Source organism: Passer montanus, unplaced genomic scaffold (genome assembly GCF_014805655.1).
Source record: "Passer montanus isolate IOZ18808 unplaced genomic scaffold, ASM1480565v1 scaffold8, whole genome shotgun sequence".
Classification (NCBI taxonomy): domain Eukaryota; kingdom Metazoa; phylum Chordata; class Aves; order Passeriformes; family Passeridae; genus Passer; species Passer montanus.
Genome location: NW_024373256.1, coordinates 50,244 through 64,509, shown reverse-complemented (window position 1 = coordinate 64,509; position 14,266 = coordinate 50,244). Strand labels below are relative to the sequence as shown.

General features: G+C 35.8%; 1 protein-coding gene across 4 annotated transcripts in view; it reads left to right on the top strand.

Annotated features, from left to right (window-relative positions):
* The window catches only part of LOC120513312 (BTB/POZ domain-containing protein KCTD5), a 30,918-nt gene that overhangs the window by 6,353 nt on the left and 10,299 nt on the right, over positions 1-14,266 (top strand). The window contains exons 2-7 of one of the 4 annotated variants that reach the window (XM_039732611.1): positions 89-197; positions 1,304-1,395; positions 2,247-2,342; positions 5,389-5,505; positions 11,249-11,374; positions 13,849-13,907. In XM_039732611.1, coding sequence (XP_039588545.1) covers positions 89-197; positions 1,304-1,395; positions 2,247-2,342; positions 5,389-5,505; positions 11,249-11,374; positions 13,849-13,893 — 585 coding nt within the window. In that variant the 3' untranslated portion in view covers positions 13,894-13,907. The remainder of the gene's footprint in view (positions 1-88; positions 198-1,303; positions 1,396-2,246; positions 2,343-5,388; positions 5,506-11,248; positions 11,375-13,848; positions 13,908-14,266) is intronic. The other 3 variants (XM_039732613.1, XM_039732612.1, XM_039732614.1) reach the window with 3 other exon arrangements.

The window sequence follows — 14,266 nt, the reverse complement described above, 5'->3', positions numbered from 1 at the left end:
GGTTTTTGATTTGTTTGGTTTGGGCTTTGGTGTTCTCTTGCTTTGTTTTGGGTTGTTTGTTTGGTTTGTGTTTGTTTTTCTAATCTAGGATGAAACAGGTGCCTATTTAATAGACAGAGACCCAACCTACTTTGGGCCAGTGCTGAACTATCTCAGACACGGAAAACTGGTTATTAACAAGGACCTAGCTGAGGAAGGTAAGACGTCTCTAAATATCTCATTTGCTTGCCACTTGGTTATTATTTTCACTTCTTTTGAATCACCAAAATTAACTTAGAGCAAGATGGCAAACCTTAACCAGTGTAGCATTTCTATCTGTTTCAAGCAGAACTGATAGGTATCATGCAGTTATAGTATATAGGGTTATTTGAGCATTTTGAGTACAATTCCTGATTTCACAGCCTGCATTTTCAGTTGGAACATAAGTATTCAAACAAGAGGGGAGATGTCTTTTATTGTGTAACCTTGTATCTTTCCTGTGTAACTGTGAAATATTTGGGTTTAGTTCTCTTTAAGCAAAAGAGCGCTGCCTAGGAAGCAAGCTTTAGAAGATGTAAAGCAAACTGAAAGTGAAATTCTGGCATGTTCAGATGTGTGGAATATGGTTTTAAAGACTGAATTCTTCCCCCAGCTTCTCCCTCCTTATTCCCAGTTTGTATCAATTTTACCCTAATGGAGGATGACTGCTTTAAAACATATAGTAATAAAACTGTATTGGTAGCATATTGAAGGAATTTATCAAAGAGTGATACAATTTAACAATACTAGGGGGAAATGGTATGAAATATAATTTCCACGTGCACTGTGGGTGGAGAACAGGTAGGCCTTGAACATGTGAGTAGAAGCAGTATATATCTTTAAGTTTTTGTTTCAGACTCTTAAGATCGCAAATGACAGGAAGAAAAATGTTATGCTTGCTAGCAGCTTGCAGAGATTTTTCAGTAGGATTATTTAAATTTCTCTTTTGCATTCCAGCCTGAGGCAGGGCCTGAGGTATGGTAGTCTTATCAGTCTGCTATGGAACGGTATCTGTGAGCATTTTTTTGTTTCTTGTCTCATTTTATATGTGAAATGGCATCAGTTTTCTTTGGGATATTTTTAGGACAATTTTTTAGAATGAGCCAAACATTGAATTACATATACCTGAAAGAAGCCAGAATTGTTAGGTTGGTGAACTGCCTTATCGTAGGGAAAAATAAATAATTTTCTCTAGTTGTTGAGAAGATAATCTTATGAACTGGTTGGTGATTTTGGCCTGGAGTCTTTAGTTACACTGTCTTCCCAAAAAATGTTTTCATGCTAGGTGTACTGGAAGAGGCTGAATTCTACAATATCACATCTCTAATAAAACTGGTAAAGGACAAAATAAGAGAAAGAGACAGCAGAATCTCTCAGGTGAGGCTGTTTTCTCATGTGCTTTTGATTATTTGTTCTATGACAAGTAGTGAGTGGATTCCATTTGTTTTTTTATGTAACTCCTGATTTCCCTAGTGAAATACTGAATGGTTGCCTCCATCGCTGGATGATCTGGAACCACTAGTACACAAAGATTAATATTCTTAATTGCTGGCTCCTGCCAGTCTGCTTACAAAGTTCACAGATCGTTTTCAAAAACTGAAAACATTCTAAGTAATTGTTCCAAAATGTTCAGTAATAGTAGAATTTGTCATAATATTTCTGGAAATAGTTATTTTAGAGAACAGCTTTTGTAGAACATAGCTTTCTCATTGACTTTTAAATATTCTGAATATGATGTGGTTGCCTAACTATGGTATAAATGCTGTTTATACAGTGTGTTTATGCAGCATATGTACAGATACTGTTTAGCTCCTGTCATATGTTTTTGTAGTAAATTTGCTTTCTTTATTTGTATTGCTCTGTGATTGAGAAGGTTGCCTCTTCTCATAGCGGTTCATGTTCTCCATGAAAGTGAATATGATAAAGTTGGTTTATTAACTCTGCTACTCAGGTAACTGGTAACTTCCCTGGTAACTGAGTATTCATGGAGATATTACAAACTTATATTGTTATTGACAAATTTCTCTTGAAGCTAGGCTGTTGGATCGCAAGGTTGCTCTGATAGCATTTACTATGGTGTCAGCTGAAGTGGTCCTAGTTATTCGTTGCTCTTGATGGGTTCAAAGTGGTGTTGCTTACAATTTCTAGAGAGTAAGGGAAGCTTCAGACAAGTCACAAACATAGTGAATTTCCATGCCATGTTGAGCATCTTATATTTCTTCTTGAAGGTGCCAGTCAAACATGTATACAGAGTGCTGCAGTGTCAGGAAGAGGAGCTCACTCAAATGGTTTCCACAATGTCCGATGGCTGGAAATTTGAACAGGTAAAAAATCCGTATGGGATATAGTTAACACAGTCTTCTATGAAATGAGTGTGAAGTACCTTTTGTGAAAGAGGAATATAAATTAAATTCCATGCATCTTTTTTTATTCAGTAATTTTCAGAATTTGGATAAAAATACACAGCAAAGTTAAAATGCAATATTTGTGTTTGCATTTATCATTAAAAAAAAAAATCAGCTTTCCAGGAGGTAAATTTTGCTGACTTTCTATAAAAACATCTGCAACATCTGAAATGTAATTCTTCAGTGTCTACACATGAGCAGTTGAAGGGTGGATCAACCAGAATTAAGTAATACAAGTTTATGTGAATGATAGGTTGGATATGAAGAGCTCTGAGTAAAAGAGATGAGCTTGGGAGATAAATGTTTGCCAGGCCCAAAGAGTGATTCTTCAGATAAAAAAAACCTGATGCACAAGGGAGGGTGGACTTTACCTGTGTAGATGTGAAGCTTGATAGCTGTGAGCTATGTGCATGTTCTTGTTCTTTGCAGTGCATAAAAATAGCTTTGTGTGTACATTCAGGAACACACTGTAAAATCGCAAGATCTATCTGTTATCTTTGATAATCTGTGTAAGTAAGAAATGAACTGTACAGCTGCTTTATCCTTCACATTCCTAATCCATCAGAGTATTTAAACTGCATTGAAGCAATGAATCTGTTAACTCTGAAACACAAGTGTTCATCTGCTAGCACCTTTTTCAGTGTCTGATGCTTACAATAGGAGAAATGGAAATAAGCACAAGCCCATTACCCTGTGTAGTCTCACTCTAACAACACAACAAAGCAACATTTAAAAAATGTTTATGACACAAAGGTGAAAGAGAACATTTTGTTTATATTTGACAAAATATGTAAGGTGCTAGTAAGGTGGAGACAGCCATGAGCAAATAGACTAAGCACAGAAGTACAGAGCAGGCTTTTTATGCTTCAGTACTCTGCTTCAAGTATTACCATTTGGCATGGCAAGTCAGTTTGCCATGCCAAATGTTATTTAAGTCCCTGAAAAAAACTCTCACTTAATACACGACTGTTTTTTGGCTAGTGCACGGAAAAAGGTTTTTCAACACTCTTTGTCAGGAGAAACTAGCTTTCATTACAAATAGGGCTTCTTTACTTCTTAGCAGATTAAATGACACCATATCTTTTACCTATCCTAAATCCTTTGGGGATATTGTATTTGGGAGTAATACTGCTTTGATAGTGCAACTGCTGAAAGACCTATTATAATCTCTTTTAGAACTGGAAGAATCCATTGGTTCTTTTGGACATTACATCCTTGTTTCATCCAGCTGTCTCCCTACTTCCTCCCTCTCCCATGTTGCATATTTTTAGACACATAGTTTGAAGAAGATAAACACAATAACTGTTTGATCTCATAATACTTAGTATCTCATTACCTCACACTAGCCCATTCCCTCCTTTGTACTCACTTGAAGCAGGATTAGAATATTGTGCATAAACAGTTTTATTGTTAATACCTTCAAACACTGTAGCATTTCTGTAATTTTTTCTAAGCCCATGCTGCTCAGCAACATGCTTTCTTTCAGAAGCAGTGTCTGGGGCAGTGCCCACCATGCTCTGTATGTGAAAAAAGAGGGACTCATCAGCTTTTCAGCTTTTTCAGAGGAGTGATATTTTTACAGATTAGGAGTCCTTGTGCTCTGAGCCACATATAACATGCTCAAGTGATTGGTTTTGAAAAAAATGCTATTTTACACTTAGCATTTCAAAATTTTATCGTTAAATATGATTGTCTATGATTGTTAAATAGGAGTGGAATGTGCTGAACTGTTGATGCACTAATGCAGACGTATTGATGCCCTTTTCCAAAGAACACACTTGAAAGCTCTGCTAGAACAGTACAATCATATATTAGTCCCAGTCCAAAATCTATTACTAAGGATTATGCTGCCCCTCTTTTGTGAGTTGTTTTGTAGAGGACTTTTAGCTTTAATTGTTGCCTCTTCAGACAATCAGAAAAAAAACGGTATTTTGGCAATACAACAGTATAAAAAATTGTGGGCTATACAAAGTGGCTAAATAGAAATGCTTTAGACAGCGCTGGTGTTGATCATGTAAATTTTAGTGATTAATGTAACCTGAGTCTGGCACCATAATGCAGTCATAAGTATGTTCACTGTATGAGGAGGATGGTGTTTAACTGCTGTCTTCAAAATTACTCACACACAAAGCAGGATATAAATAAAGTTACTGTTCAGGGGCTTTCTCATCTGTTGTAATCTCCAGTTTACTCAGAATAGGCAATTGTTGTCTAATTCTTCCCATATAAATTAAAGTCCTAATCTCTCTAAAGTGCCCTGACAAGCTGTGCTTTAATTTAAATGGGCTAGGAATTGCCATGTGTTAGTAAGGTAAAATTTGTTTTGTAATAAGAGATATTTAGCTGAGGTTGAACTTTAAATTATTAGATGTTTGGCCAGTGTTCTTGGTGGTGATTTTTGTGGGAACAAGACAATTGTTTTACATTCCAGTTATTTTCTTGGATCTTCTGTAACTTATTCCTTCTGAAACTAATCTAGACCACTCAAAGATTTTTCCTCTTGTTGAATTGTTATGTTTCCTTAGCTGTATTTTATCAGTAGTTGGAACAAGATGAAGCTCTTTAATATACAGGCTTTATATATTGGTTTACATAACACCTTCCAGTCTTATATCCATGCTGCCTTCTCCACTTGTCAATGTATGATAGGAAAATAATGGTTACTTTTATAACGCACCAGACTTTGTTTTGCAGAGTAGTTGGCTACTACACAGTTATATGGGGAGTTTTCTGTCTTCTTATCAGTAATTCTTAACTTCCATTTAAATTAAAAAGGGCTTTGCAACTGCCTCAGTAAATTTTACGTTGAAATGAAAGTTGTAGCTTGATAGAAACCTGTTCTAGTGGCGAGTAAGTGTTACCTGAAGGTCTGAGCTCATCTGTTACTTGTACAATTTGGATAATGGTATGTACTTCAGCTTTACAAAGGTTTCTTTTTGTGTTTTGCTTTGATTGGTTATTTCAGCTTGTCAGTATAGGTTCCCAGTACAGCTGTGGCCGGGCTCAGCAGTCAGAGTTTCTGCTGATAGTGTCACGGGAAGTGAAAGGGGAAGAGAGATGCTTCCAGAAATGCTGCAGTGAGGTGTGTCACACCATTCTTTTTGCCCTCACGGTGATATGCTTGGCCTCCTTGCGTTTCTGCTGCTTTCAGATCATTCCACTTTTTTTCTGGATGTACAGCACATAGTAATTTGTGTGTATATGTGACTGGCTTTTATTTATATTCACAATATTTCATTACACATTATGAATGTCCACATTGTAAAAATAGAAAAACAACCGAACAAGAACCCCTCGGTTATTTAGTTCAGGGTTTTTCTTAGGAAGAGTTCTTACCTCTGCAATAACGTCTTTTCCTTAAATTTTCCTGCAAAATTAATAGCCTTTGATCCATACTTGTTAACTAAGAGATAAAAATCAAACGTAAGGAGCCCTAAAAATACACCTTTGAGTTCAGTGGGTCCAGAAGGGGACATTTCTGGTAAACTAGGAAAATTATTATTTCATCCACCAAAGTTAAGTTCTGGGTTTGAACCCTTTATTTCTGGTAACTCAGAACTTAACTCTTTTTTAGGTGGATGAGATATGTTCACATTTGAACAATGAGTAACGGGAGTTTTTTATAAGTAAAATATGGAGAAGTGAGGGGAGAACAAAATAGACAGTTTTACATCTTGTGTCAAGTTGGAAAAACATGCTGGGTGTTTCCTTAGCCTTATTGTTTTGTTGTTTTGGGTTTTTTTTCCATCTTTTGTTGATGATGAAATTTTCTTGAAATCCAAATGGAGAATCCTAGCTTCATTCATTCTCTATTTTTTTCATCCTTCCTTTTCCCCTTGTTCTGCTTTTTTGATTGCTGTGTTACTTCCAAATATTTGTGTGTTTGGGAAGGATTTTTTGCTCTCAGTAACATTGGAGGCAGTTTCTGTTTCTTTAAATATCTGTGCTACATTTCAAAGTGTTGTATGTGAATTGATTTGGGAACCTGGTGCTTTGTAATTTTTTTCGTCAAAAAAATGCCTGGAGTACTTGTTCTTTTTCTTGCAACATATATGGTTATTTAGTCTGAAAGATGAGTATAACATTATAAATATAACATGATAGTGAAATGGCTTAATAAAAACAAACCTTTCTTGTGACTTTATATGGACACATAATCATGCAATTCTAGATTTGAAACAGGGACTGTTACCCAGCCATATAGCAGAATCTGCTTTCAATGTACCAAGCACTGTCTCTTTCTTGCAGTTGTATAGGTAACATTTGGAGTGTGAAATGTGGGTTTTTCATACTTCCAACAACAGAGAAAGAATTGTGGCTTGTTAGTGATGTGTAGAGTACAGGCAGAATGATGTTATTCATGCGTTCATGTCCTGGATAGCTCAGAGTAAAAGACAGCATTGTAAAATGGAAGGTGGGGAGGGCAGTGAAGAGATCAATGTGGGTATAAAATAAAATTTTAAAAAATGAAACTTTGAAGTCTGACTATTGCATTAAGAGACCTAAAATAAATATTCTTTCAGGCCTGGTGTCAGTCATCAGTGCTGAGTTTTAAGAGCTGATATGTGTGTATCTTCATGACCTTTTCAAATCCTTTGGGAAGGCAGAACAATTGCATTATATGTTTAAAAGGCATAGAGTTGATTCTTAGATTCATACAGTTTGATTCTGTAAAAAAAAAAAAAATTGAGTGGTGGATTTTCTTTGATTCTGTTAGCTGATAGTATAATTTAAAATTTTGAAAGGAACGTTTTTTCAAGCTTTCTAGTGTACAAGGAGTTCACCACATCTGAAATAGAAGCAGTAATATTCAAAGTACAAGAATATTTAAAATAAAAATTGGTTTTGAGAATCAGACGATCACAAAATAGAGAAGGAAATTGCTAGTGGTGAAGTAGGAAAGTTAGTTAATATGAGTAACTCCAGTGGTAAGCAGAGGAAGAAGGAAGAGGAAGAAGACTGGGCTGCTGTTTGTGCAAGCTGGAGTGGTTATCTGAGATAGCAGTACTATTGCTGATTTGTCTGGTAAATATATTATATAGATTTTGAATCAATATTATTAAACCAATACAGCAAATCTGTATAGGCATGTTGCTGAAATGTGTCTGGTTTAGAGATCTGTCTCAGTTCAAGTAGGCATGAGATTACTTCACTTCAAAAATAAGGTTCCTAATTATGAGACAGGAAATTCCTTCTTATGATTTCTTTTCAGAAAAATTGTGATCTTTTGGCACATGAAGCAGTAACTATATTTCTTTTGATTTAATAAAAGTAAAAGTAATGCTGCTTTCCATTCCTGCCTTTTTTTAGCTGTAGCTGACAGCCTACTAGTACCATCAACCCTTATTGCATACAAGCAGTAATGGATCCTTATCTAATGAATTTTCTGTGATAAGTAGCATTGGCATTTTCCTGTGCTCAGTTCTGACACTGTTGCGGCTCACAGGGATGCTTAAATAGGATCACAGTGCTTTAGTAAGGAGTGTAATGAAACAGGTCATGAAAGGAATAAACCAATGCAGAAAAATAGATATATATGCACGTATACGTACATATGTGTATATATATAAAAGCATACAAATCTATGGAATTTACCATTTCAACATGTAATTTTATCCTTCCTTAAGTTCTTGGTAATTTAAGCTACATTAAGCAAATGTGGCTTCAAAACAAAAAGTTTGTCCTTTCAGAAAGTCTGAGAAACAGTAGTCTGGATAATCTGAAATCCTTTGACCTCTTTTTCATACCTCATATTACTCTGATGTGTTGTGGCTTCTTTTGGGGTGTGGGTTGGGGGTGGTATTGTGGGGGCAGATGAACATGACAGGGGTTTATCAGCATCCTCCCAGTTTATCAGCATCCTTCTTAAAGTGTTGTCACCAAGACTGGGAACAATGAAGTGACTTTTGGAAGAGGAGTGCTAAAACATTTTTCTAATCTCAGTTCCTGACAGAACAGTTCAGTTCTAATCTGCAATAATTTTCCATTGTTTCTTTTTCTGCCATCAGCCTTGTTGACCATTTCATAAAGCTACAATGACATTTCTAGCATGCAGTTGCTTCTTATGCAAATGCTACCTTTTTAGCTGCACACATATCAAACTGTTTATGAGAGTATTGTGAGTTGGAGTTTTGAGGAACTTGGGTCTCATTCTGCAAAAATGACTTTATCAACTGTTCAGTAGTGGCAGAAAGTCATTAGATGTTTTGCAGTCAGCTAAACTGATAATCCTATCCAACTGGCTAAAAGCATTCAGTCTGCATGTCTCCTAAAAAGACTTATGTGCAATAGGTTGGTTTACGTGGTTGGATTATGAAGCATTTGTTCATAGCTATCAACTGAAGACCTGTCAACCTGGTTGAAACAGGATTGATGATTTGGCTGATGTTTGGGTCTTGTATGGTATCTACTTTCAAAGTGGTCATTTGTTTCTTTAGAGTGTCAATAAGTAAAGAAGTATTTTTCCTTCTGGTAGTTAACGTAGTTTACCTGATAATGAGTTGTTGCCATTTTCCAAGAAGAGTCAACTATATATTAATTAAGATGTATGTTTGAATTCTTCAAACTTCAGAGAAGGTGAATTTTGAGTGGCTTTATTGAAATATGTATGCAAACTATCTAGATGTTTTCTAGCCTTAAGTGGGTTAAAAATATTGCTTAATGTCCTACCTTTACCTTAGTAATTGAAGCAGTTACTGTATTTGTATGAAATGGTTTATAATTGCTATATAATGTATAGTGTAAACTTTATACCACTTTGTAAGCTTTAAAGCAACTTAATTGCTATTATTTTCTGAAAATCTGTGCATGTTTTTTGTTGATAGGGAAATTTATCAACAAATCATTTTAATATACAAAGTAAATTTGAGTTGATTTTCCAGCTTTTCAGTAGACTTTCTTAGTCCATCTTGTACAACTAAGGAACTAGTTACTTTGTGGGTTTCATGATTCTATATTGCACAAATACATTATGGTGCAGACTGCAGAGTATTCATTATGAAAGATTAGCTGATTTAACATCTCAAGGTAAAGACGTCTGTATATGCATTGGTGCTTCTCGAAAGCCTGAGTGTTTGTAACTTCATTACACAGTTTTGGTTGAAAAAATGTCTTTAACAATAATTTTTGATCAGCCTGTGTTCATTACTGTTTATGTATATATTTTGCAGAACTAGAGTGATGTTAGAAGAGGATGAGACAGGGAAAGTTTCTGGTTATCACATTCAGTGTAGTTAAAGTACATAATTTGAAAGTGATGAATTTTGATGGGCAGTGGTGCTCATGGGAGGCTGAGCCTTTTATGCTGTAATATCATCAGGCTCCAAAAATTTTTGACAGTGCCTAGGCCTGAAGTCAAGTTGATTCATTATATAGACACACTGCCTGCTGCTCTTGGTAGATATTAGCTCTGTCCATCTCTGGAACTGCTTGCTTGGCTGTCTTGCTGCAGTGCAGGAACATCTGAACATCTCTCTCCTCTCCTTAGAAAGTACAGTGAAGCTTGGTTTTCTTCTGACAGTGCTATATGGAAGCTGCTTTTAACCTTGGTCTAACTTCAGTTTTTGTTGGGGAATAATTTTATCCCTTAAGTGCAAACTCTGCATCAGGATTTCATCTTGACTTCATCTTTCAGGCTTTAACAAATCTTTTGCTCTCTTTGGTGTTCTGCTTGACTAATGGTAGTACACTATTTGTCTTTACAGAGATAACTACAGTGTTTTAAGTGCCATTACCCAAAAAAAGTTAGGCCTTTCCTATGTGGCTGTTTCTAGAGCACTGAAATGGTACAGTAGAGATTGGGGAATAGGACACTCTTATTGTATATATGTGGTGATTTGGTAGATAGATTAAATATAGTTTGGGTAATGACAAATTGACACAGTGTGTCTGTGCAACAGTTTTATTTTTAGGACTTTGTGTCAGTAGATCTGACATTATCTTGTAGATCACATATTATCTTGTGCTTTTGAAATAAAACTTTAAAATAAATGAACCAGCTACATCTGAATTGAATCTGACTTGGAAAGGCAGGCAAGCATGTAAAGCTGCTAGCATATTAGGTAAGTGTATTGTGTGTAAGGTAAGACAATTTCTGCCATTTAATAAACATGCTGCATAAGAAGTAGTAATAATGTTGCGTATATTCTTCTTTCTCAGTAAATTGTCATTTGTCATTCAATGTAGAGACTGTAGAAACTTGTAAATATGTCACATTTCATTATACATGGCTTCTGCTTGTAGCACTTCCTTAATTAGCTTCCTTGTAGCAGTATGTATGAATTTCAGATGTTAATCTTGATGTCCCGCCATACCGTGTCTTGTTTTCCAGTCAGATGCAAATATTGTGTTTGTTCATTCAAAATATGTTTTAATAGAGATACCATTGTTCTGTAAGTAGTGATGGGTATCCCTTCAGGCTAAAGAGGTTCCTGCATGCAGCCATTTACATGTTAAATCATGCCACGTTAAGATACCACATATAAACTTTAAAAATTAACTTTGGAGGATAGGAAGGTTTCTAGTAAATAACAGAAACAGGGAACAGGCTACTTCTTCACTGGCCTGCCTCTACAGTCTTTTCTTTCACAGTGAATCATTAATTCTCTAACTGTTAAAAAAAACCCCTGTGTGTATCTTATCATCAGAGTGTATATTGTCAATGTATTTGTCAGCATCAAAACGTATTTGCATTGAAGTGGAGAATCATGCTTCAGGCACAGCCTACAGTCTGACGAGTGAGGAATGTTTGTACTAATCATAAGACTTTATGGAATTTCTTTTATGTGGAGATACAATTGACTTTTTTTTAAAATTTCATCTTTCAGCTGGTCAGTATTGGTTCTTCTTATAACTATGGCAATGAAGATCAGGCTGAATTTCTGTGTGTTGTCTCAAAGGAATTGCATAACACTCCTTACGGCACAACCAGTGAACCCAGTGAAAAAGCAAAGGTGAGTTACTAGACATTGGACTAAAGAAATGGTGTTGAATTGCGTGGGCTTCACAAGTCATGATAGATCTACCTCTGTTCTAGACTATTATTTCATTGTCCTTTTTTCCCCCTTGTTCAGGGCTAATAATATTCCCTGTCCATTGTATGAGGGACTGTAAATGGTACAGTCAGCATGCATTTGTTATGCATGCCTGAATTATTTAAATACATTACTCTGTACTTTTTCAGTATCTGGTTTTTTTCAGGTATTGGCAGATACTTGCTCTTTACAGCTGAGAAGCTAGGTTTTGTTTATGATACATGTGAATGACAGTGATTCAGTTAAAAACTTTTTCTTGCTTGACTTCTGCTGAAGAAATCTTACTGTCGAGAATGGAACTCGAAAGATACTATCTCTGTAAAACAGTCACGTGCAATATGTTATAAAATGATACTTGTTAATGTTTTTAGGGTTCTACCAAGTTTACTTTCTGTAACCAACTTTACGAAAAGATTGTAATGGGCACAGTATCTTAGTATTTCACTCAGTTGTATTTCAGAATTTGTACAAAGGAAAACGTAAAACCACAGCCAACTAACCGTAAGGCAGAACAGTTCTGTAATGTGTGTTCAGTGTCGTGAATAGTGAACAGCTTTTATCATTCTGTTGCTGATTTGTATCAGGAGATGACTACAGACAAACTGGATACACCTGTAGTTGTCTTAAAAGCTTTTGATTTCCCTTATGTAGATTGAAAACGATTGCTAAATCATCAAAGCTTGCTTTTTCAAAAATCACCTTCAAAGAAATTGATTTTGAAATAATGCTAAGAATGGGTCTGAGTCTTGGTACTGAGGCCTCAAATAGATAAAACCTCATTACTTTCTATGCTTTGTAGCATGCTTATGCAGCTACACATGTGGAATAATTTTTATAATTTGAACTATAGAAATATGTAGAAATACTCTAAGCTGTATGTTGGATTCCTAGTGAAATGAGTAATTTATGTTCATCCCTGTTGAGATAAAACTTCCAAAGAGTTGTAAAGGATTAATCTAGTTAGGGATAAATAGTGAGACTGGGTAAGCTATGTCTTACTCTTTCAAAACCCTAGTTAAGGTCTGCTTTTGCCAGGATGCTTGAGGAAGACTTTGAAAGTTGACATGTTAGAGGTGCGTGGTAATAATTTAGGGCTGAGATATCTACCTGAAATAAAATGTGGAATTCTAGAGCCTCATAAAAATCTTCAGGTAATTTTAGAAGTTGCCAGAGTTACATTGCATGCTTAATGTAATAGAAAATATGAGTCAAAAATAAGTGTTAAAGACAAAAACCAAAAGCTAGTTGAGACTGCATTACGACTGTGTAAATGGAGTAGTGCTGAGAGAGGCTGTCTTCATTAGTGTGCTGCTTGGTCATTGTTTGAGAGAAGAGAGCAGAGCATCGCTTGACCATTGTGATGAAGAGGAGTTACTGTTAATTTTGATTGGAGGGTCCCTCCTTTTGTCCTGGAAGAGTTAAGCTGTTCCTAGCAATTAATAGGCAGTACTTGAAGAATAATTCTCTTGTATATTAAGTTTCTAAAATATAATATTTTTGTATATAGGTATACGTTGTAACTGGGAAAAAAAAAGGAAAAATAATTTATTTTTTTTCTGGAGAGGTTTCTGACAGCTGTGTTCAGGAGTCTTGACTTTGGGAGATGTTGTGTCCATAGTTCCCTCTTAGCAAGCATTATCCTCTAGCCTTGGTAGCGGCTGAGCTGGTCTTCATGAAGTGCATATGATTGAAATTCTGGCATCCACTTTTATGTACAGAATAATATGTTCATGTACTGGGACTGACTTATAAGAAACTCCTCCTATTAGTTTTACAGCAGATTGAGTTAGAGAAAAAGAAAAAACATATACCTGCCACTATGTATTTTTCATTGACGAGTACTTCAGTTTTAGTTAATAGTCCTGGATTTTCAGAACAGGAGAGGGTATCTTCTGATAGCCATCTAATCATGTTTCACCTTCATTCCTTCTTAGGAACCTTTTTCTTGTATTTTCTTTTTTTAGTTAATAACATAATAAGTTAGTAGACAACTTCTGTGTAACCTTCTAATACACCTAAACAAAGGAAATCCGTCTTAAATGGTTCCACTGGCTTTTACTGGTAGCCATGGCACAACCAAAAGATAACCTGTATTCCCACAAGCAGTATTCTCTTTCAAACCACTTTATGGACCTGACCTTTGGCTTCTATCTGCTGACTTCAGGATATTTGGAAGAGGAAATTGTCATGAAATCTGTTACATTCCTTTTTGAAATGGTCAGCTGTCATGCTTTTTTGTAGAAAGAGTGGAGGTCCCAGGTAAAAGTAAATAAATGTCATTGCCACACGCTTCAGGTGTAAGTGGAATGTGCTTTGTTGCAGCTCTGACTCACTTGCAATCTCTTCTTTTCCCTTCCTTCTTCTATATGTGCTGCATGCTGCATGACACTCAGAGTGAGGATGAAGAAACGGATTACGATATGAATGACTCAGATTAAGTGTAAATGTCATGGTGAGCACTAGCTGCCCTAGGATTTTAACCAGATTCTTTTCTGCCCCATCCAATTCCCACCCCCACTAGTGCCGTCCTTCAGCTAGTCCTGGTGGTGTGTGTGTGTTTGTGATTATAGTTGTTGCATGGTTGGCAAAGGTAGAATTTGTGTTCTGGATATTGCTTCTTTGACAGAATAATTAGTGTTGCTTTTATAAACTGTATTGTGAGTAGTACCTTTAAAGCTTTGCTGAGAAGGAAAGTTCTTAATGTAGATTCTAGGGCCAGAATTGCTTTAAATTCATTAATTTCTTTCTTACTTTATGTGCACCATATTTTCTGTCAGATAGGTTTTCACATGTAGAGGCATGTGATACAAA